Genomic DNA, 24,902 nt, shown 5'->3' on the forward strand with positions numbered 1-24,902 from the left:
CAGATATGTTTAAAATGGCCGCCCACTGGCTGCCCCTCAGTTGTATTAAGATGAACTGGACACCATAGGCTCGATCTGGTTCTTTGGAATCTGAGCCATCTTGAAATAGGATTTCCCCCTTCTCCTCAAGCGACTCAGTCGGAGGAGGTAAGCCATGCTGGATGAACGGCTCGGGATCTTACTGTCTTCCCTCGGTGTGTAGCCCTAGGAATGCCCGATGAAGTAGAGGGTTGATCCGCGTTCTTGATCTCGGAAATGGACGTTTGTAGGGATTTCAGCGTTAAGGTTATTTATTTCTAAAAAATCTTTAGCTCGAGGTTTCGTTTTTTCACTGACAATCTTTTTAACGCATCTGTGACATAAGAGTTTGTAAGTATCGGGAGGGGATCTTTGTGCTGCAGGTGCAGCAGTATTTTTTCTTTTTGGCTTTGTCTGCAGCCTCTGTAGTATCTAGAGACTTAGTAAAAGAAGACAACAAATAGTGGGGAAGGAAGGTCAGCACAAGAGACACCAGCTACCTCTCCCTCCCCCAGGAGTATCTGCCCCAAAGTCAGAACTCCATCCAACTTCTCCCCTCCACTTACCATACTAAAGCTGGGGCCTGGATCAGCAGCCTCTGGTACGGCGGCAAAGTCCTCCATCATTGGGACTGCCTGGAGGGGAGGTAGCACACCAGCTTGGGATGAACTGCTTCACCGCCATTTTGTGCATATCTTATTTATATGGGGGGGGGGGGGAATAGAGAGGGAGGGGATCTAAACCGCCTCACCCGAGAAGCTGCTGTCAATCCTAGGCAGGGGAAAAATACTCCTGCACTGATGTGCTCTCTTTCCCTTACTCAAGAAGGCCACTGCGCTACTTCTGGTACGGCACCATCTTGAAAGCGGCCAGCTGGCGTGCTGCATGCAGAAACCGCAGCCCCTGGAGCCCAAATGAAAGGGATGGCGGGCAGCCTCAACCAGGACCTCCGGCTGGCTGTAAGGGAGAAAGACCCCCCCCCCCGGCTCTTGACAAACCCAAACTGGCCTGAGTAGAGGTAAGTGAAATTACACCACCTTGGGAGGACACAAGCCCCCTCAGCCCTGCCCTAATTAAAATCGCCACCTGGTGTAAGGTAAGGCATACAGGGAAACAAGGCAAAAGAGGGGGATTCATGTGAGGATTACAGGTTAACCCCTAGGAGTTCTTCTTCCCTCACCCCAAACAGGACCTGAAGCAGGTGGTCTCACCAGCCGGATACAGGAGGAGGTGTCCTAGGACACGTGCCGTGGACAGGGTATAAAAAAACAAACAGGGGATGAATGTCTTCTTCAGCTCATGTATGCAGGACAGGAAACCCAAGAACTGAGGAGCAGCCGGTGGGGGGCCATTTTAAACATATCTGTACTTGTGTTTCCTGTAGGAGGAGCAGCCTATCTCTCACGTTACCATCCTGCAGGATGACTTGGGAAACAAAACATATGTATACCACAAAGATCAACCACTTGGTTGTCACATGGGACGCAGCCACTGTTCCCAATGTGACATCCGTGTTGGTGCAGTTACACAGCCCAAAATGCACCAAGGGGTCCATAAAACTGGGTATGGATTTTTGCTCCCCAGGTGAATAAGGCCTTACGCTTCTTTCATGGTCTTCTATATTATCTATGTCTCCTGTGCTGGCCATAACAGGCCCAATTCCCCTGACTCTGACTCTATGGGTCACATCAGTACAGACATTATTGCTCACAGCCATGCACGAATCCTACTGCTTAATTATACACAAATAAATTTGGCTGCCTTGCAGCGCCAGCATAATAGATATATTTATTATAGAGGCCTAATCCTAAAATCAATATAACTACAAGAAACATGTCAGCATGCAGAATCAATCTTATGGTGTAAGCAAAAACAATTATGTGTCATTAATAGGATTAGCAATTTAAGATAATTAGTCATTTCAGGCAGCTGACACAGACACTTCTGTTCCCTGGACTTCAATAGCAGCCAATGCTCCTACCCAATGATTCAGCATCAGCTGAGCTGTTCAATAATCAGGAGGAGCTACCACATACATAGATGGGGATTACTACAACACTGATAGGTGACACACACCCGTGATCAGCGGTTTCTAGGGTCATCATGCAAGTCATTATGTGTAAGACTAAAAAAAAGACTGGAAAAATAAAATTGCAAATCCTTCTCTTAGGTTTCACTGGAGGGCATGGCCACAGACACAAGCAGCTCCCAACAACATGAGGGCTTGTTCACACCAGGTGCATTGAGTTGCATTGATTAATGCAGGCTTAACACAAGGACCCAAGACGTAGGATTGCCATCTCATCCCTTTACACCAGGACACACATTAATTACACAGGTTCTGTGGCTGATTGAGGTGGTAATTAAACTCAGTTAGTGCCTTATGTGCATTATATTAGCTTCAGAACCAGGGTAAATAATTTGTGTCCTGGTTTAAAGGGATGTGGTAGCAACCCTACCAAGACCACGATTGAGCATTAACTGCCAGGGAGCTAGGATTTTCGTAAGGTCAGTTTTTAAAGCATATATACACTGACCAGCCATACCTTTTTGACCACCCACCTAATATTGAGTAGGTCTCCCTTTTGCCACCAAAACGGCCCTGACCCATCGAAACATGGATCTCACTAAACCTCTGAAAGGTATGCTGTGGTATACGACACCAAGCCATCAGTTGCAGATCCTTTAAAGGAGTTGTAAAATCAGAAGGCATTCTATGCATAATAAAGCCTTCTGTGTGTAGCAGCCACCCCAGCACCTCCTAATACTTACCTGAGCTCCATATCTATCCAGCGATATCCACGAGTTCCTAGGCCGTCTGGGACGCTTTCTCCTGATCAATTGAGACACAGCAGCGGCGCCATTGGCTCTTGCTGCTCTCAAAGTAATTTAGACAATCAGGAGAGAAAGGGGGTGGGGCTGAACAGCAGCTCTGTGTCTGAATGGACACACTGAGCTGCAGCTCGGCTCAGGTGCCCCATAGCAAGCTGCTTGCTGTGGGGACACTCAACAGGAGAGAGGGGCCAGAAGCAGCGAAGAGGGACCCGAGAAGAGGAGGATCCGGGCTGCCCTGTGCAAAACCAAATGCAAAGAGGAGGCAAGTATAACATGTTTGTTATTTAAAAAACAAAAGACTTTACAATCACTTTAAGCTGTGAAGTGGGGCTGTAACGAGACCCTTGCTCGCTCGCTTCCGCTCTCCCGACACTCCTCTGCTTCTAGTGAGTCAGCTTGCAGATCGCAACGTCTGATGGTTCGGTCAACCAAGGCTCCGGGATCCGAACTACAGCTATGTGCCGTTCGGAATCCATTAGAACAAACACCAGGCAGGCTGTATGTAAGTTGAAACAGGAAGACGCTTTATTGGAAGTACACAACTCACTTTTATACAGAATTTGGAACATCCTGCCCCCAACAACCGCTTTCCCATTGGTCAATTGCAAAGTACATGCCGTTCTCCTTCAGGTCCTCCTTAGCCATGCAAATGAGGACTTGAAATTGAGTCAGCAGGGATTGGTACGATAGCTTGATTAGAAGGACTGTTATGTGTAATGAGACAGAAACCCCCAGGGGACAATCAATGTACACAATAGCCAGACACAGAACAATGGTTCCATAACGAGCCCCCAATACACATTACTCTGAGTGTCAATACATCCCTTAGCAGACAACAGGTGAGTTCATTAGCACACCTGACAATAGGTGAATGGAAAGCCATCTCAGACAAAAGCAACATTGTTAGACAGTCAGTCTCCTCATTGAACTTCCTGGAATGACCATATTAGGAGTTGTACTTCCTGGTCAGAGACCTCATAGCAAATGGGAACAAATCTCAATATTACTACATGGAGATCTTGCTGACAAATATGAAGCAATCCAAACCATCACCCATCTGTCCTTAAATTCCAGTGACGGTGAACACCTTCACAGGGGCCTCCATGGATAAGACTTGCTTTTCCAGCACATCCCACAGGAGCTCGATTGAATTGAGATCTGGAAAATTCAGAGGTCAAATCAACACCTTAAACTTGTTGTGTTCCTCAAACCATTCTTGAACCATTTCTGTAGTGTGGCAGAGCACATTATCCTGCTGAATGAGGTCGCTGCCAGTTGCCATAGTTGCAGTACTTGGTCAGCAACTATGTTTAGGTAGGTGGTACCCGTCAAAGTACCATCCATGGTGTGAATGGCAGGCCTCAAGGTTTCCCAGTAGAACATTGCCCAAACCATTCCCAAAAATATTGCCTCCTCCTGTTTGCCTTCTTCCCATACTGTATCCTTATGCCATCTCTTCCCCAGATAAGTAACACACACCTGGCCATCTTCACGATGGAAAATAAAATGCGATTCATAAGATCAGGCCACCTTTCTTTCATTGCTCCCTGGTTCAGTTCTGATGCACACATGCCCATTGTAGATACTTTTGGCCATGGTCACGGGTTAGCATGGTCACCCTGACCAATCTGCGACTACATAGCCCAATACACAACAAACTGCAATGCCCATTTTTTTCTGCTTTCAAGTTCATGAAAAATGTCTACTTGTTGCCTAATACATCCAACCAACTTCCAGATCCCATTGTAACGAGATAACCAATGTTTTTCCCTTAATCTGTCAGTGGTAATAAAGTTATGGCTGATTGGTGTATACTGTGTGCATATATATTGTATATTGTTTTTGGGATCTGTGATGGATCAAGCCCTTTTCCAAGCAGGTTCTTCTAATCTAGGCATGGATCTAGTTGGAAGTTTTCCTTATTACTTTATTCCTATTTAACCAAAGTATAAATGGCTATACTTTCTTATTGGCATCCCAAGCTCTAATTCATAGCAGCTATGGTTTCCATATACTGCACTGATAATGATCTAAAAGCCTAAAACAGATGTATCCAGTTTAGAATAAAATGGCTCTTTAATATCAGGCTATACAGTAATCCCCCGCTACATCGCGGTTCAGTTTTTGCGGTCCCGGTAATTTGCGTTTTTTTTTTGTAATGTTATTTTACTATATAAATCATTAAAAATGAAAGATTTTTGTGTTTTTCATAGCTCTTGCTCTGTCTCTAAGTATCTTTTATGTGTTTAAATGAGTTTCTATTGTATTAAAAGTGTGTTTAAAGACCTTAAAATGCTTCTACACGTACAGTGACAGTAAAAAAATCATGCCTACAATGCATTTTAATAGGGTTTTTCTATTTCGTGGAATTTCACTTTTCGCGGCTGGGTCCGGAGCGTAACCCCCGCAATGGAGGGGGGTTTACTGTATTTCCATTATACAACAGCCCACTGTCCTAAAATAAGCAGCAGAAGGCTCCACTGTGCTATAGAAATTAATCAACGTTCTGTCCAGTGATAATGGATCATGCAATTTTATCAAGGCGCTTTACGATGTTCCTAGATGTAAGTGCATATTGGTATTTTTAATAAAGGCACAGTTTTTACATATTTCACTATGCTCTGCACCTTTTATCTCTTTGATGGTAACACTGGTGCTTCAATCTGAAAAGAAGCGTGTACTCTTGGTAGCCATTAAGAGGTCATTGAATTTAAGTGCTTCTGACCATTTATAATTTCATGGTCCACACTGTTTGGTAAGAGGCACCAATTTATATCTTGAGAATAAAACGTGGATTTACATCAAGTCAACACGTGGACTGTTATTCCTTTTTTTAGGTTGCCAGCACACTAGCGTTTTTTTAAGCTACTAAAAGCTATTAGCATTTTTTTTCTGCTCCTAGAAGCTAAAAATAGTGTTATGCTATGTGTCCATGCACACTTCTTTAGGCTATTGGCATTTTTGGAGTTTCAGCATCTAGAAGCAGCAGAAAAAAAAATTGTTTTTGTAGTTTCTTGGAGCATTTTTCCAGCAGAAAAAAAACGCTGAATGCTCCCAACTGCTTCTAAATGCTACTAACAGCTTTTTTTTTTCTTCATGTACTGCAAAAATGCTAATGCTCCTAAAAGTATGTGTGCTAAGTAGTGTTATTATCAGCATTTTTCACCCAGCATTTTTTTCTAGCTTTTTTTGAGCTTATGAAAAAAGTTAGTGTGCATAGAGCCTAAAATTGTTGGCCTTAATTCACTTGATGGTCTTTTAAGAACTTGATCTATGATTGTTTTATTTACAGTATATGGTTCATAATTTGAGGCACTTTATTACATATGAATTACATTTTCACTATATGTTTTGTTTTCATTTTATTTGTATTTTTGCTAAGGAGTTTAAAGCGGTTGTATCCCGCTTTTTGACACTTTTACCTACAGGTAAGCCTATAATAAGGCTTACCTGTAGGTACAAAAAATATCTCCTAAACCGGCACGGTTTAGGAGATATTTACAGTGCATGCAGCCGCTCGCGCGAGCGGCGCATGCGCTCTGAAGGTCCGGGGGGACCTTCAATTAAGTTGCCGGGAGCTTGCCGGAAAAATCACTCCCGCGCGCATGCGCGGGAGTGACGTCATCGCGGCTCCGGCCAATCAGCGCGCTGGAGCCGTCTCTTCCGGCCAATCAGCGCGCCGGAGCCGCCGAACCCGGAAGAGACGACGAGGGATCATGGCAGCGCCCGCATCGATGTCCGGGGGTCCGTGTCGGGGCTTCGTTTTAAGGTAAGTTAAACATAATGGGCTAGTATGCGATGCATACTAGCTCATTATGCCTTTGTCTTGCAGGTTTTTTTTTTTTAGTTTTTTTTTTTATAGGGTTTACAACCGCATTAAATAGCACTGTAGGTGAATTTAGAGCTACTTTGATGTTTTTTTTATATTTTTACACATTTGGATCCACTATACAGTGCCTTGCGAAAGTATTCTGTCCCCTTGAACTTTGCGACCTTTTAGGCTTCAAACAAAGATATAAAACTGTAATTTTTTTTGAAGAATCAACAACAAGTGGGATACAATCATGAAGTGGAACGAAATTTATTGGATATTTCAAACTTGAACAAATAAAAAATTGAAAAATTGGGCATGCAAAATTATTCAGCCCCCTTAAGTTAATACTTTGTAGCGCCACCTTTTGCTGCGATTACAGCTGTAAGTCGCTTGGGGTATGTCTCTATCAGTTTTGCACATCAAGAGACTGCTTGCAAAACAGCTCGAGCTCAGTGAGGTTGGATGGACAGCGTTTGTGAACAGCAGTTTTCAGTTCTTTCCACAGATTCTCGATTGGATTAAGGTCTGGACTTTGACTTGGCCATTCTAACACCTGGATATGTTTATTTGTGAACCATTCCATTGTAGATTTTGCTTTATGTTTTGGATCATTGTCTTGTTGGAAGACAAATCTCCGTCCCAGTCTCAGGTCTTTTGCAGACTCCATCAGGTTTTCTTCTAGAATGGTCCTGTATTTGGCGCCATCCATCTTCCCATCAATTTTAACCATCTTCCCTGTCCCTGCTGAAGAAAAGCAGGCCCAAACCATGATGCTGCCACCACCATGTTTGACAGTGGGGATGGTGTGTTCAGAGTGATGAGCTGTGTTGCTTTTACGCCAAACATAACGTTTTGCATTGTTGCCAAAAAGTTTGATTTTGGTTTCATCTGACCAGAGCACCTTCTTCCACATGTTTGGTGTGTCTCCCAGGTGGCTTGTGGCAAACTTTAAACGACACTTTTTATGGATATCTTTAAGAAATGGCTTTCTTCTTGCCACTCTTCCATAAAGGCCAGATTTGTGCAGTATACGACTGATTGTTGTCCTATGGACAGAGTCTCCCACCTCAGCTGTAGATCTCTGCAGTTCATCCAGAGTGATCATGGGCCTCTTGGCTGCATCTCTGATCAGTCTTCTCCTTGTTTAAGCTGAAAGTTTAGAGGGACGGCCAGGTCTTCGTAGATTTGCAGTGGTATCATACTCCTTCCATTTCAATATTATCGCTTGCACAGTGCTCCTTGGGATGTTTAAAGCTTGGGAAATATTTTTGTATCCAAATCCGGCTTTAAACTTCTGCACAACAGTATCTCGGACCTGCCTGGTGTGTTCCTTGTTCTTCATGATGCTCTCTGTGCTTTAAACGGACCTCTGAGACTATCACAGTGCAGGTGCATTTATACGGAGACTTGATTACACACAGGTGGATTCTATTTATCATCATTAGTAATTTAGGTCAACATTGGATCATTCAGAGATCCTCACTGAACTTCTGGAGAGAGTTTGCTGCACTGAAAGTAAAGGGGCTGAATAATTTTGCACGCCCAATTTTTCAGTTTTTTATTTGTTAACAAAGTTTGAAATCATGAAATAATCAATAAATTTTGTTCCACTTCATGATTGTGTCCCACTTGTTGTTGATTCTTCACAAAAAATTACAGTTTTATATCTTTGTTTGAAGCCTGAAATGTGGCAAAAGGTCGCAAAGTTCAAGGGGGCCGAATACTTTCGCAAGGCACTGTATGTTTAGCCGAATACGTTTTGACCCAAGACGACTTTAAATGTATTTAAGTAAGTAATAATAATAATCATGAGATCTGATTTAAAGCAGGCTCACAGTGGCACACTACCTTGGAAGAGGACACTGGGTAAATTCTGCTTCCATGCTAGATCAGAGATCCATAGAATGAGGTGTAATTACATTTATATCCGAGAACATGGAATACTTGTAAATTATGAAGCAAATATGATCATGGCAATGGAAGAACTGACTTTATTTTACAAACTGGCAGACACCAACAAAGCTGATGCATTAAACGTGTGAGAGGGCAGTTCAGGCCAGATTTTAAGTTCTCCTTAATTTACATGCTTGGTAACCAGTAATCAACCCAAAGAAAGAACCCTTCACCCAGCCCTAATGATGGCTACCTTTTGTGTGCATACAGCTTTCGGTTCAGTGAGTGTCCCCCATCTAAAATGGCTGCTTTATCTGAAGGAGACTCTGATTTTTGAGCTTGCAGATCTGTCCCATGGAAGTCTAAACTTTTCCTACTGCCACACTTCTTAGCAGTGTCTGACCTTTCTATACACCTGGTCATTCCAACAGAAGTGCACCTAGTAGAATACTAGCAGCTACAGGCTGGAGAAACCACAGATATGGTATCTCTTATCTCCTCTCAGCAGCCTGTACTTCCATTCTCAGCTTGATCTGTCAGCCGCTGTGCAGGGGATGATGGGAATTTAATATGAAGGAAGATTATTGATAACAATCTGGTAATTGGCACAGCTGTGACATATCAAATCTTGACTTTTTTTTTTTTTTATCTTAGTCAAGTTTCTAGTCTCACCTTCTAAAATGAATAATCTATATGTTCTATGCATTTGTAATATAGAAGGTCAATCACAGTGGGGAGATAATTTTTAAGCAATGCATGTGTCCTGCAAATTCTAATTTATTCTTCCATATTTTGAAAATTCACATTAATAATATTTATGAAAGCTGACCTGAAATACCAAGCTCAGACTGGCACAGCCCTGCATTTTTATAGCCCCACTCTGTACTAAATATTTATTCCCACCCATCTTGCAGGGTTATTTTTCTAAACCTGGTGAAGCAAGACATACTCCCCTGCCATATACAGGTCCTTCTCAAAAAAATTAGCATATTGTGATAAAGTTCATTATTTTCTGTAGTGTTTCAAGACGGGTCGGGTGGGACACTGACGTCGCCGCGGACCCCTGGAGATGAAGATTTCATTTTTCAGCACGACCTGGCACCTGCTCACAGTGCCAAAACCACTGGCAAATGGTTTACTGACCATGGTATTACTGTGCTCAATCTCAATTGGCCTGCCAACTCTCCTGACCTGAACCCCATAGAGAATCTGTGGGATGTTGTGAAGAGAAAGTTGAGAGACGCAAGACCCAACACTCTGGATGAGCTCAAGGCCGCTATCAAAGCATCCTGGGCCTCCATAACACCTCAGCAGTGCCACAGGCTGATTGCCTGCATGCCACGCCGCATTGAAGCAGTCATTTCTGCAAAAGGATTCCCGACCAAGTATTCAGTGCATAACTGAACATCATTTTTTGAAGGTTGACTCTTTTTGTATTAAAAACACTTTTCTTTTATTGGTCGGATGAAATATGCTAATTTTTTGAGATAGGAATTTTGGGTTTTCATGAGCTGTATGCCAAAATCATCAATATTAAAACAATAAAAGGCTTGCACTACTTCAGTTGTGTGTAATGAATCTAAAATATATGAAAGTCTAATGTTTATCAGTACATTACAGAAAATAATGAACTTTATCACAATATGCTAATTTTTTGAGAAGGACCTGTAGGTCCCTTGTTGCTGCTGTTTCTGGGTGCGGGGCACTGCTGTTCCAGCACTGCAAATTCACCCAAGACTGTCAGTCCCCTCAACTGATGTCACTCTCTTTCTGGATCTTAGGAGGACCCCACCAGAAATAAGAAAAAAAAAAAAAGGAGGAGAGAAGACTTAGGACCTAAACATTATGTGACGGTGTGGAAGTGTGGTGTGGAAATTTTTTTTTTTTTAAAGCTAGCAATTAGTTGAGGCACTGGTCTTTAAACTTTTCGGTACAAGGTTCACATTGAAATTGAAATCGATATTTTACAAATATTCGAGGGTTGAAAAATAATTTTTATAAATGATCAACTCAAATTTAAATGAATGAATAGGTTTTACTTAAAGTATTTTTTTAATCAACGTGATGGGGATTTAGAACAGAAAAAAGCTTCACTAAAAATATTAGCCTATCAGGGTTTGCCCATACATTGGAGTCCCCATCAAAGTCCCCCTTGCATCATAGTTCCCCCTTACATCACAGCCCCCCCCCCCCCTTTAAAACAGGGCCTCCGTTAAAGTCGGATCTTACACCAGAGGGGCCGGGAAAAAAATCTTGCAGCGAGCCGTAGCTTGGAGATCCTCAAGTTAGAGGTAATGGGGTTATCATTACCCTGGAGAGAGGCTTTAAAGTTTAACTATAATGGCTTGGGTTCATTTTATTTATGTTTAGGTCTACAACCAATGTTTATCTTCTTTACTTTTTATAGAACATCCTTAATATTAAAAGTATTAGGTGTGCACTCATATTTAACAAAAATTATAGGTTTTCTAAAAAAAAAAAAAAAGGGGGTTTACTTTCAGACTATGGTTCTGATGGAAATTGCTGTCTAAAGAAGAGCCACTGCTCTGACTCATTCACTTATGCATGAAATTCAGTCTGTAAACTTAAAAATGTTCATATTTACCCAATAAGAAAATAAAATGAATTTTAGTCCTGAATGTAATAAATATATACAAAACCACTATACATTACTTTTAAACAAAGGTTATTTTTTCATCACAGTTTCCTATGACATGGCTAGGCAACAGGCAGTTACCTAAGCGGGAACGAAAGGCTACTTTAAAAAGGCCAACAATTTGAAGATAAATTATTAAAGAAAAAAATAAACCTGAATATTTGAAGTTATAGTATGGTATTTCATATGCAGATTTTCAGCTTCTCCCTTGTATATGACAGTCATATCAGCATCTTTGCGGAATTCTATCAAACACTAATGACACAATAAGTCATCCACACGGTTGCCTCGCTACCGCAATCTTACCATGAACTCTGTGCTGGGATTGCCTCTCTTAAGCTATACACTAGAATTTAGTTGGAATTTTTTGTTGCATTTGATTTTCTAATTTCAGTGGGGTCAAAAAGTTATGAGAAAATTCAAGGAGCCGGATAGAAATTTTTTCTTGAATGAGAAAATTTCCAACAGTGTATGTGGTTTTGTTTGGAAAAATCCATTTACTAAAAAATGGAATGTAAAAAGCAAATTTAAATTGTGAACTACTTTTGATCGACATTCGCCAAGCCACTGAATGTACTGAAATTTTTCATACAAATGCGCATATGAATTTTCATCTGAAAATCTAATAGTGTATAGCCAGGTTTACACTGAACATTTTTTTTATTTTTTTTTTATCTAACTGGTTTTGACCCAGCTTAGGATATTATAGCATATAAACTCACATGAAATTTTATTTCTAGTGACAATGGAATAATAACTATAGAGAGAAAAGCCACCTCTTTACCACTGTTGCTAACTTTATGTGCAATAAATAATTAGGCCCAGCTCACACATATTCATCAGATTTATTGTTTTAAATGCCTGTTTTGGGGGCCACATCAGCATTATGTTTGCTCTCGAAGGGAGGGTTGTACCTGTAAGATAAATGTATCCAGGGCTTTTTATTTTATAAACTAGGTGCAAGAACTCAACCCCCCCCTGCTGAACCCCATCGACCAGTGGGAGTGGCCAAATTGCACAGTGGGAGGATCTTAAAGGGTAAATAAATATTATTGTTATGTGCACAGTTCAAGGGTCCGCTATATACAGCATGCAGTTTCAGGGGTGCGCTACATACCAAGTGCAGGGTTCAGGGGTGTGCAGTGTACCAAGTGCAGGGTTTAGGAGTGCGCTACCTGCAGAGTGCAGGGTTTAGGAGTGTGCTGCCTGCAGAGTGCAGGGTATAGCGGTGTGCAGGGTTCAGCTCTTTTTCGGAGGATGTCCACATTTCACCCTCACCTGTCCTATGACCTCTGCACTGCTCTCTCCCCCCCACCCCAATACTCACCTCTACACACACCTCTCTCTGCAGCCATAATCTTTCCCCCGCCAAAGCTTCCTCACATCTCACCTTTTCAAAATATACCCGGCCAAGCTCTAGTACCTCCCTGCAGTGTAGTCGGCTCCACCTCTCTCACTTGCAGCAAGATCATTGGTTGGCATCTCTGCACACAGGCACAGCGGGAGATCACAGTGCAGCCCAGCCCCAACCACCCATGACCACACTGCACCTGCATCTCCCTTGTTCCCACCATGAGTGCAGGGCAGGCAGGGATCTGCGAGAGCTGCTGAGAAGAAAGCTGTCCGTGCAAACACAGAAAGCTTCTGTGTCTGCAAGTGACAGTGATGAGTGGGGAGTAGAGGGAGAGAGCCCGAGATAGCAGAACTCCAGTCTACCACATTCCAGCTGAAAAAAATCCCTGTGTGTGTGAGGGCCACGTGAAATGGCCTGGAGGGCAAGATTCGGCCCACCGACCTTGTGTTCGACACATGTGGTATAGGTCTATGGATCTGAAGTACTAAAGCCAGACTCAGTCAGCCATCAATTTCAAGAGGCCAGAAATGATAACCCATATATTTCCCATGTGGCAGGTGAACTTTTAGGTACCACAGTCAGAACCAATCAAACATTGTACTGACCTCTGCAGAGGATGATCTGTACATGGGGGTTGGCCGAGTTAAGTTGCAAACCTCTGTATACAACGTGGTTCTGCAAGTTTATTTAAAGATGACCTTATCTGTTAGATGAATGTAATGTCAAGACGGCTTATGGTGATAGCCTGGTATTATTTTAGGCAATTACATACACAAACAATGCAAACTGTTTTGCAGGCTTGCTCTTTCTGTATGACGAACTTGCAGAGCTGCTAGGAGAATCCAGCAAATGATTAAGATGTGTTCTATGCGGTTCTATTTACATGACAATACACACTGTCACAGCATGTGCTAGGTGACTGCAGGGTGGCAGAAGGCTGACCTAAGGATGGGGATTCAGCTATAATGAGATATGTCCTGCCATTTTTTTTTTTTTCATTATGTTGGAAGGTCAGCACTGCTTGTTATCAGTAAACGGGGCTGACAATGAAGCTCACACTTTTGGGAGACTAAATTATTTCTGTTAGAAAACATCAAAGAGTTGGAGAAGCAATAGGCTACACAGCAAAGTTACAAAACTAGGTCAGAAATCGTTTTATGTCCACAAAGTGAGCACAAAAGAAAATAAAAATGCATCCTGAAACACTCTGGATGATCCAGAGGCAGCTAATAGAAACTCATTAGGCTGGTTCAATTTGCTTCAACAGGAAAAAAATTCTCTCTTGACCCAAGTAGTGAATGGATAAATACCTGCCTGAAATTCTGCAGGTGCGTTTTTATAATCATGGTGACCCTTTATATTTTGTTTTAGGAAAGTGCCCAACTCTTTTTTGAAACAGTCTACAGGACTGTATGAAATTGTTTGTTTTCATCTGTAGCAATCCTTGGCCATAATCAATGTACCTAAAACCAGCCATACATGGATCGAAAATTCAGTTGGTTCAGCAGGGACTGGCCGAATTTTGATCCATGTATGGGCAGGGAGGTTGTATAGATGACAATCTACCGATCGACTTCTGTACAAAAACCCTGTTGACTTTTCCCCACTCAATCAGTATATTTTGATGGCAGGGAAGTCTCCCCACTGTCTGAATACAGAAGCTCAGCAGGGAGGATTTCCCTATCCTTACTGAGTGTGTGAATGGGGATAGGGGAATGGAGTTATTTCTATTTTTTCTCCGTTCAAGCCACTGGTTGAACATTAGATCCCTATCTTGATCTGGGTTACAGTTCCTACATGCTAGGTTGGTGACAGCACCATTAAAAGGTAGCTATTTTTTACTTCCAGTTCCACCACAGCTCAGTAAGTGAAGGATGAACTCTCCACCTCACCCCCAACCTTTAGAGCAGTGGTCTCCAAACTGTGGCCCTTTGCTTGCCTTTATCTGGCCCCTGAGACATTTTTTCTGCACTGACACCAACAATTGGGGAATAATTCCTGCCACTGAACCAATAAGGCACTATTCGTTCCACTGACACCTACGATGGGGCACTATTCCTTCCAATGACACCAACTACTTCTCTCCCTAATACCAAAGATCTGGCACTGTTTACTCCCACTGGGCACAGTACATCCACCCTAAAGTCTGAAGGAGAGTAAACTGTCCCTTTCTTTAGTAAGTTTGGAGACCCCTGGTTTAGAGGCTGATACCTCCTGGTGCCATGCCTATTCAGTGTTTTGTAGATCAAATCTCCTTCCTGTACCACGTTACTACCCAGAACCTCTGCAGCAAGGGACAAATTTACAAGGCAGTGAATGTGACTTTCATCAAGTATTCACTGGTGGATCAATACCTATCATGTAAAACACATGCATCAGGAAGATTTACTTGAAGTAAAAATTTGCTGAATGTCCGATTCATTGCCCCTAACACTCTGGTTTGCCAGAATTGTGCTTCCACAGGTAAATTGCCCATTTTTTCTTTTTTTCTTTTGTGTGTTTTAATAGGTTGCTGTTGTGCTGTTGGCAAAGTCTTACCTTGGGGTGGCATGCAACACCACTTAAGTAAAAGTGCATACATTTTTGTACTCCTTACTTTCTCCATATTGCAAACAAAAAAAACCCCCAAAAAACATGGAGGTGGAAATTTATCTCTGGAGTGATGTTAACAAATGAAAGTACAGAAATATGGCATGGGTAGTCCAGTGTGCCTGTTAAATGTCTGTTCACACCATGGACAAAGTATTGTGTTTTCATCTTAGAGCCCACTCTTTCTTCCTCTGCTGCTAAACCTCCTGATACTCATTCTTCTGCAGCCGCCGCTTGATATGCATGATCCTGCGACTATCAAGGAAAAATGGGCACACTGATCAACAGTAGGGAACGAGGGACACAACGATTATCACTGAGCACAACCAGGGGGGTACAATGTTGACCAGTACAGTACAGCTTTGCATGACCACGTAATTGTCACTCAACCTATCACAGCACTGAAAACAGAGACTTGGCCCGGTAATGAAGGGGTATATATAGGGCAGGACTCAAGTGGTTAAAGAGATCCCGAAACAGAAATGATCTTCTCTTGTAAATAAAGATAAACACTCTGATTAACCTGCAAAGTCTGCCACTGCGTTTTAACAGTTTCTAGTTCATTGATTTTACAGAATAATGACCTTCCATGGTAATTATAGAGATCATGGCTTTAGATTTCTTCTGTTTTATTCCTCTTAATTTTTCTGTGTGGTTCATTTCTCCTATTCAGTCTTTGTGATTACTTACTGCAATGACTCTTCTTGTAGCATCCATTTCTCTCTCTTTTTTCCACCTACATAACACACATAATTTGTTATCCTTTTGTTATAACAGTCTACGTGGAATTACTAAATCGATAAAGAAAGTTGGAGCTACTTCCTTGGGGATGATTCAACTTGCAGATATGCTCCCAAAAAATTCTAAACCAAGGTTTGTTAGGTCTTCTTGAATAGAGGTAGTGTAGGGGTAAGGGGTGTAAAAAGAAAACGTACCTATTGGCTGTAACAAGGATATACCATGGCACTACAGTTTGTCAAGCAAAGTCCTGTACCAGGGTGCTGACAACAGTCTTCAGCCAAAGCAAAAGAAAAAAAAAAAAGACTGATAAAATTAGTGCCATAAGGCAAAGCTGCTACCTACGCGGCAGATTCAGGTCATGTGAACCATATCTGGCAAGACATGTGACCTGCTTTATATAGCACATAGTAGATTTCTGCTGACTTTACTGCCCCTAAGCTCCTTCTCTATCACCTGGCTGGTTTATTAATGGCTTCTGTGCATTTACATTTGTTGGTTTCAGAGAGGCTTCATCCACCCTCCCTTCCAAGATAAGAAGAATATAAAAACAGCTCATAGAAGCTTGAGACTGCACTGAAAAACCATAAGTGGGTCAAAAACAGTGCTGAAGAGCAAATACCAAAAACTGATCTCAAATGCAAGTTGAATTATCTTGAAAGCATGCATTGCCCAGCTACACAAATGTTGTACTGTGCCTATTCTAATCCTGCTCTATGTATGCGAGTCATAACGTGTCACAAATACATTTCTTATGAATTTAATATGTAACACATAGGGGTCTATATATACATTTTCTTTACTCTATTTAAAAATAGATCCCTTACAAAAGTCTGAAAAAGCATACGCATGGTGAGGCTCTAAACGCTTTCACAGGGAAAACAAGGCTTGGAACGCACGCACAGCGCTATTTTGCAGCCGCCATCATGTATGGGAGGTCGCTCTCCACAGGTTTTCCAATTTTTTTCGAATGCTGGTCATCTATAAATATATATATATATATATATATATATATATATATATATATATATATATATATATATATATATATATATATATATATATATATATATACACACACACACATACACACACACACACACACACAGACAGAACACAATTATAAAAAAAGCAACACTTTTGTTTTTGCCCCCATTTTTCATGAGCTGAACTCAAAAGATCTAAGACCTTTTCTATGTACACAAAAGGCCTATTTCTCTGAAATATTGTTCACAAATCTGTCTAAATCTGTGTTAGTGAGCACTTCTCCTTTGCCCAGATAATCCATCCACCTCACAGGTATAAAGATGCTGATTAGACAGCATGATTATTGCACAGGTGTGCCTTAGGCTGGCCACAATAAAGGCCACTCTAAAGTGTGCAGTTTTACTGTATTGGGGGGGGGGGGGGCCTGAAAACCAGTCAGTATCTGGTGTGACCACAATTTGCCTCACGCAGTGCAACACATCTCCTTTGGATAGAGTTGATCAGGTTGTTAAATGTGGTGTGTGGAATGTTGGTCCACTCCTCTTCAATGGCTGTGCGAAGTTGCTGGATATTGGCAGGACCTGGAATATGCTGTGGTATAAGCCGATCCAGAGCATCCCAAACATGCTCAATGGGTGGCATGTTCCAGGAGTATGCTGGCCATGCAAGAACTGAGATGTTTTCAGCTTCCAGGAATTGTGTACAGATCCTTGCAACATGGGGCCATGCATTATCATGCTGCAACATGAGGTGATAATCGTGGATGAATGGTACCACAATAAACCTCAGGATCTCATCACAATATCTCTGTGCATTCAAAATGCCATCAATAAAAATGCACCTGTGTTCGTTGTCCATAACATACGCCTGCCCATACTAAAACCCCACCGCCACCATGGGCCACTTGATCCACAACGTTGACATCAGCAAACAGGTCACCCACACGATGCCATACATGCTGTCTTCCATCTGCCCTGTACAGTGAAAACTGGGATTCATCCGTAAAGAGAACACCTCTCCAAAGTGCCAGACACCATTGAATGTGAGCATTTGCCCACTCAAGTCGGGTCGAGACCCCGATGATGACGACAAGCATGCAGAGGAGCTTCCCTGAGATGGTTTCAGACAGTTTATGCAAAAATTTCTTGGTTATGAAAACCGATTGTTGCAGCGGCTGTCTGGGTGGCTGGTCTTAGACAAGCTTGGAGGTGAAGATGCTGGATGCGGAGGTCCTGGGCTGGTGTGGTTACACGTGGTCTGCAGTTGTGAGGTCAGTTGGATGTACTGCCAAATTCTCTGAAATGCCTTTGGAGATGGCTTATGGTAGAGAAATAAACTTTCAATTCACGGGCAACAGCTCTGGTGGACATTCCTGCAGTCAGCATGCCAATTGCACGCTCCCTCAAAACTTGCAACATCTGTGGCATTGTGCTGTGTGATAAAACTGCACAATTTAGAGTGGCCTTTTATTGTGGGCAGCCTAAGGCACACCTGTGCAATAATCATGCTGTCTAATAGGCATCTTGATATGCTACACCTTGATATACCGATTATCTCGGCAAAAGAGAAGTGCTCACTAACACAGATTTAGACAGATTTGTGAAAATTATTTGAGAGAAATAGGCCTTTTGTGTACATAGAAAAAGTCTTAAATCTTTGAGTTCAGCTAATGAAAAATGGGGGCAAAACAAAAGTGTTGAGTTTATAATTTTGCTCAGTGTAAATATATATACTGTATATAACAGATTCGGTGAGCAGCACTACAGCATTTGTTTCATTGATGCATGTGCAAAGCAATCAAGCTATCCCACCGGCTGCGTATTATATATATATATATATATATATATATATATATATATATATATATATATAGAAATGTCCACAGGGATTGCTGCACAAATAAACTTTCTTTTATTGGAAAAGCATCCAAAAAGTACATACCAGTACAATTGCAGAGTATTTCATCATGTACAGTTTCGGGCTAGTAGGATGACTCCCTTCCTTAAACTGAAATACATCTAAATCCTCAAACACATACAAAGACTTATACATCCTTAACATCAATTCGGAATCTAGCAAGTCATCAATCATCAATTAATTCAAATAGGTGTCTTCAATCAGTCATTATGAAGACCAAGATAAAGTTACAAATGTTGGATCCTTCCCCCAATACATTTAGTAAAGTCCAGTTTATTCCTTCCTATTAAAAAAGAAAGGAAAATTTGTCATCATGACAGCTACAACACACCCGTTAATTATTAAAATCACAACATTAATCATATATTGAGATATTAAATATGGTTGTCACTGATGAAAGTGTAGAACATGTTCACTCACAAATTTCAGATCAAAAGGAGTACTCCCAAAAATAAATATAAATCAAGCTCAGAATTTAACCCTTTCGGTTGTAAAGTTTCCAAAAAATGAATCTACTGGACCTCACGCTTTCTTACCTCCCCTTCTATTTCTTTGTATACTATCTATAACCATGCGGCGTTAATCTGAACACTGTTGTCATAGAATGTCCATAAATAATAGAGGAAAACAACAGTCCATAAGTGTCCGATCCAAACAGAGGTGTAGAGTCAGCCCAGAGAACCACCACCAGAAAACAGTTCACACTGTCTCTTACCAGACGTAAATGACACTTTTTACAAAGGTCATAAACCGCATGTAAATCAAGGTACAGGTACGGTCCTCCTCTCCCCTCTCTTGTAATGGCTCACGATTTCCTTTCCAACCATATGTGGGCTTTCAGTCCCTGGAGGCTCCTAGCCAAGTCACAGCGGTTTCAGGAACCGCATCCTGAACCAAAAACAGGTTCATATCCATGTTTGAGTTGCATTCAAAGCAACTCGATGATAAAAAGCAAACATTTTTCACATCCACATAGGGGATATGACATAGGAATTAAGAGTCACTATACATGTCAATCTTCATAGGTATATTATCAAATGCCCATGTGGCTTGTATTACGTTGGGGAGACAACTCAGAAGGTTAAGGATCGTATTGCCCGCCACAAATACTCAATCAGGGACAAATTAACACAGTTACCATTAGCAAGAAATTTTTTGGAGAAAGGACATTCAGTGTCCCAATTGAGGTTCATGGTTATAGATAATATACAAAGAAATAGAAGGAGAGGTAATCGTGAATTACAACTAAAAAAGCGTGAGGTTCAGAGGATTCATTTTTTGGAAACTTTACAACCGAAAGGGTAAAATTCTGAGCTTGATTTATATTTTTTTGGGAGTACTCCTTTTGATCTGAAATTTGTGAGTGAACGTGTTCTACACTTTCAGCAGTGACAACCATATTTAATATCTCAATATATGAGTAATGTTGTGATTTTAATAATTAACAGGTGTGTTGTAGCTATCATAACAAATTTTCCTTTCTTTAATAATATGAAGGAATAAACTGGACTTTACTAAATGTATTGGGGGAAGGATCCAACATTTGTAACTTTATCTTGGTCTTCTTAATGACTGATTGAAGACACCTATTTGAATTAATTGATGATTGATGACTTGCTAGATTCCCAATTGATGTTAAGGAAATACAAGTCTTTGTATGTGTTTGAGGATTTAGATGTATCTCGGTTTGAGGAAGGGCGTCATCCTACTAGCCCCAAACTGTCACATGATGAAATACTCTGCAATTGTACTGGTATGTACTTTTTGGATGCTTTTTCAATAAAAGAAAATTATTTGTGCAACAATCTCTCTCTCTCCATATATATATATATATATATATATATTAATATATGGAGTGATCGGAAGGGGCTTTTAGACCTATGAGGATGTCCTGTTTGATGAAACGCATCAGTGCCCTGCTCCTGCCAAGGTCATTCCACCCTACAAGCACTATAGTCTTGTAAGTGTTCTGTACTTTGAAATAAACTGTAGTTTTATTGGTTTTACACTATGTGCGACTACTTGGCCTGTTTCCACATATGTGTTTGAACCGGAAGAGACACAGCCGATCTGAGCAGAGATACATCCTTACCAGAACCAGAAGTGATTTATGGGATCCATCCATACTGAAGACCCCCTAGCGATTGGGCTTCCATAACTAACGTTAATCATCCCTGCTTGTGTGACTCATTTGCCATAAGGTACTTGAGTCCACAGCTTCTGGTAAGTGTAATATCACTATCCGTGGTGGTGGGATTGTCACACTGGTGGCTATTGGCCTCTGTGATTTTTTATTCCAAGCACCCCTGTGGATTTTGATTTTATGTGGACACTTCCTTGATGGCGTTATGTGGACTGTCTCTATTATGAACGTTATGCCTTACACAAATTGGATGTGATGACTTATATTTACTCTGTGATATATGTTCATATATATGATCACTTATGGGTTTTTATACTTGTTTGCCATTGTGTATTTAAGGCCTCATGCACACTGGACCTTTTTACAGCTGCTGTTTTTGGCATTTTTTTCTGCATCCTGTCAACTTCCCAGCATGCTATCCTATGTTTCCATGCACACATAGGCTGTTGCGTGCATGCAAAACATGAGGATTGTTGGCGCCCAGTGGCATATTTAAACCAGCCTGCTCCAGCCATTAGTTGCTGGATGATCTTCAGCTTCCCTGTGAGTTCCCGTGTTCCTGCTCCTGTTTACTGTGGATTACCCGTTACCGACCTGGCTCGCCTCACCTGTCTTGTCCCTCCTCCTGGCTCCGACCACGGGCTTGTTCACCTACTTTGCTCCAGTCTGCTGTTCCTGTGTATAATCCCTGGCTTGCTCCTTCGGACTCCTCTACTGCCTGATAGACTGTGCTTGACCCCTTGGCCTGACCTTGACCTCGCTCCTGTCTCACCCTTTCGCTACCTGCTCCAGACACTCCCAAGGAAGCCTGCATTGCAGTACGCACTACGTGTCTACTACCACAGCAGTCACCTCTTCACCGGAGCCTGTTCCTTTGGACACAGCACTCCATGTCTCCACCTCCAGGGGTGCCTTGCACTTAGCCACAAGAGAAGCCCTCTCAGCACCTTGGCCTCTGATCAGGTACTTGATAGGAGGCTACAAAGGGTTTATTGGGGATCACTGGAAACACCAGATTGATGCCCCTCTGGTCCAACAAGATTCTACTTGAGATTATTAACTTGAGGGATTCCAGAGTTGGGAGAGGGCTGGTGTCACTACCTTATCACATTTTTACATAGATGGCTGCTTTAAAAGAGAAGTATAGCCAAAGCTCTTTTGGCCCTACTTCTCCTATTGAGCATAGTAGTGCACTTCATGCTGCACTCCTGTGATCCTTTTTCAGCCACATTAATGAGATGCACCCAGATGCCTAAAACAGCAGCTGGCTCCACTCAGCAAGCCGCTGAGAGCCTGAGCCAGCTGCTCCCGCTCCCTCCACAGCCCTGTGCTCTAGTGAGTGCTGGAGGGGCAGGGCAGAGAGTCGGTGACTGGCAGTCACCAGTTCTTTGCAGCCGGAAGACCAAGAGCTGAGCTATCAGCAGTACTTTATCACTCAGTTCTTGGTCTTAAGAGCCGGCGGGGGACAGATGCAGCATAGGACGGATGCTGCATCCACCTAGGTGAGTATAATTTTTTTTTTAAAGAATCCCATACTTTTTACATTTTCTCAGTAATGTCCCTCACAATTTCGAGCTGGACCAGGATTTGTTCTACTAGTACTTCGACATGCATTTTTAAAACGGAGCAAAATTCATCCTATATTTTTCCCTCCTAGCTTATTATTTGATGCTGTGGTTCAAGCGGACCATACCAAATGTCTTATATCAGCAGCCTATACCAACTGTTGGACAACCTTCTGCTCAGGAAGTGGAAGGTAGATTGGAGTTCCATTTGAGATGACACCCTACAGTCTGCCCAAATAGTAGATCTATCCAAGCTATTGCAGCTCTTGAAATTCTGTCGGTCTGCGTGTGATTTCTGCTTCCACAGGGGAACCTCATTCACCTTCTCTGGTGTTGAACCAAACTGCGGAGGTACTGAGATAGTGTAATTACAATACTTAATCGCTTTGCTGTTAATTTGATCCTCTCACATGCATCCTGGGTTATTATTAACCATGCCTATCTTTGGCCGTGCCTAGATCCCTTTTTGCTGCTTGCAGGATGCTAGCCTTGAAGTGGGTATCTGCAAATCTATGCTCTGTAAGAGGAATAGGCATTTGAATTGAGGAGGTGTTTCTTGTTTGCGATGTGAAAACTTGGGTCCCAATGGAGGTGATGTCTCCCCTTATTGTCCAATGTGAAAATGTCTGGTCTTTATAGTTTTTTGTGTGGTTCCTTAATTGTGTTCTGCCATGATGAATTTTCATACTCACAAGTGGAAGAAAATATATCAAGCTACTTTTTGTCTTTCTTGCTACTCATTTGTCCTGTGTGACCGATTGTCTCTGCGTAACTCATCTTTTAAATTAAAATCTTATTTAAAAAAGAAATGTGAGCTCAGTGTCAGCCTGTAGGTCCCCCATTGAGTTTCACCTGAGCTGAAGGGCTTTAAGGGACACTATCCAGACTGCTAGATCAGCGTAAAAGCGACAATTAACAATTCGTTTTAATTCAAATAATCCTGTCAGCACCTTGGTCATATGACAGCTTTTGAACTGTCGTAGCACAGAGTCCAGTCAGGAGATAGGATAGTCTTACAGCCTGAATTATGTTCTGACAGGGAAAGAATACAGGCAAATAATAAAACTAAGAAAAAAGCCATGAAAGAGAAGGCCCAATTATTATGGCAATTCCATCCTACCAGCACTTTTGTCATATGAGAATTTTCAAAGTGTCTGTTATCAGTCCAAAAAGGAGATAGGATGGTCTTGCACCCCGATTTTTGCCCTGACAGGGAAGGAATTCAAGTAAATAATAAAGCTCAAGAAATACCTGAAAGATAAGGATCAACTGAAATAATTAAAGTGGAGACTCAGATTAGTACAAATGCCCCTTGGTGACTGGTTCTCTTTGATGGAAATGTATAATCTCAAACACATTAACACAAATAAGTTGCATTTAAATATCTCTGTACCAATTCTAAACTTTTTCTTTGACACAAAACTATCTTGAACTTGTGTTCAATAAGCCAGGAAGAATTACAAGGCACAAAGAGCATATGGTCAGGAGAGAAGAGACAGGCAACACGGAGGAAAGCACAGCGCCTCAGCATGTCGTGAGCATTGAAGTTGTGATTAGTTTGCGAAATATACACAAAGGAGGGAAAGAGCACCATTTCCATCACAGATAGAGAGAAAAGAAGGATGCCATTAGAAGAGGGCGCTGCGAGGAGAGCAGAGGAGTCTGGGGGACTCGTTATTACCTCAGAGTGGAAATGCTGGAGAGACTAGATGAAGTGACAGAGACACTGTCATAGTCACTGCTGGCGGCGGAGTGGAGTGGAGAGGCACGTATGTCATCCTGAGAACTGAAAACAAGAATATGGAAACAAAATGAAGCGTGGGGAAAACACATATGAGGTGCTCAGTGGTAACAAATTGATGCTGAAAGACAACAAAGGGAATGTGTGAAGCACAACACTTGCTTTCTTCGCGGGAGCTTTTAGAAGCCGTTTCCCTGAGTGGCTGCTCAAAGGAGAACTGCGCTGACTTTGTGAAGTTCAACAATAAAGAGCCAGAATGGAGCTCAGCACAAGAACATCTACTGCTGCGGCTGATTTCTACATAATGCAAACACTTGTATTCCTAGGGGCTGCCAAACTGTTCACAGTGCCGGCCAAATGTCTTCTTCTACAGGCAGGATAGAGTCATTCAGGATCGGATTCTTCGAACTGTCAGTGACATCAGCCATGTAATAACACAGCAAATGAGAACGATTATACAGTGTCTATCTACTCTGGCTACCCATGAGTCCATTTCCCTCCATAATGGCCTACCTCTCTCTTTGGTCATGGGGGAGGAGAGATCTCCCAAAAAGCAACTTTATGTGCTAAAGTTAAACTCCAAACAAAAAGATACCTACACAGTTAAAACAAAATATACACCTCGAGATGTCAGAGAAAACTCATCACTTAT

General features: G+C 41.8%; 1 protein-coding gene across 2 annotated transcripts in view; it reads right to left on the reverse strand.

Annotated features, from left to right (window-relative positions):
- Positions 1 to 24,902, reverse strand: part of ZFYVE28 (zinc finger FYVE-type containing 28) — a 393,202-nt gene that overhangs the window by 53,914 nt on the left and 314,386 nt on the right. For both annotated transcript variants that reach the window (XM_082244014.1, XM_082244013.1), the window contains exon 9: positions 24,191 to 24,295. In XM_082244014.1, coding sequence (XP_082100140.1) covers positions 24,191 to 24,295 — 105 coding nt within the window. The remainder of the gene's footprint in view (positions 1 to 24,190; positions 24,296 to 24,902) is intronic.

This window comes from Pelophylax lessonae, assembly GCF_965119305.1.
Source record: "Pelophylax lessonae genome assembly, chromosome: 1".
Lineage (NCBI taxonomy): Eukaryota > Metazoa > Chordata > Amphibia > Anura > Ranidae > Pelophylax > Pelophylax lessonae.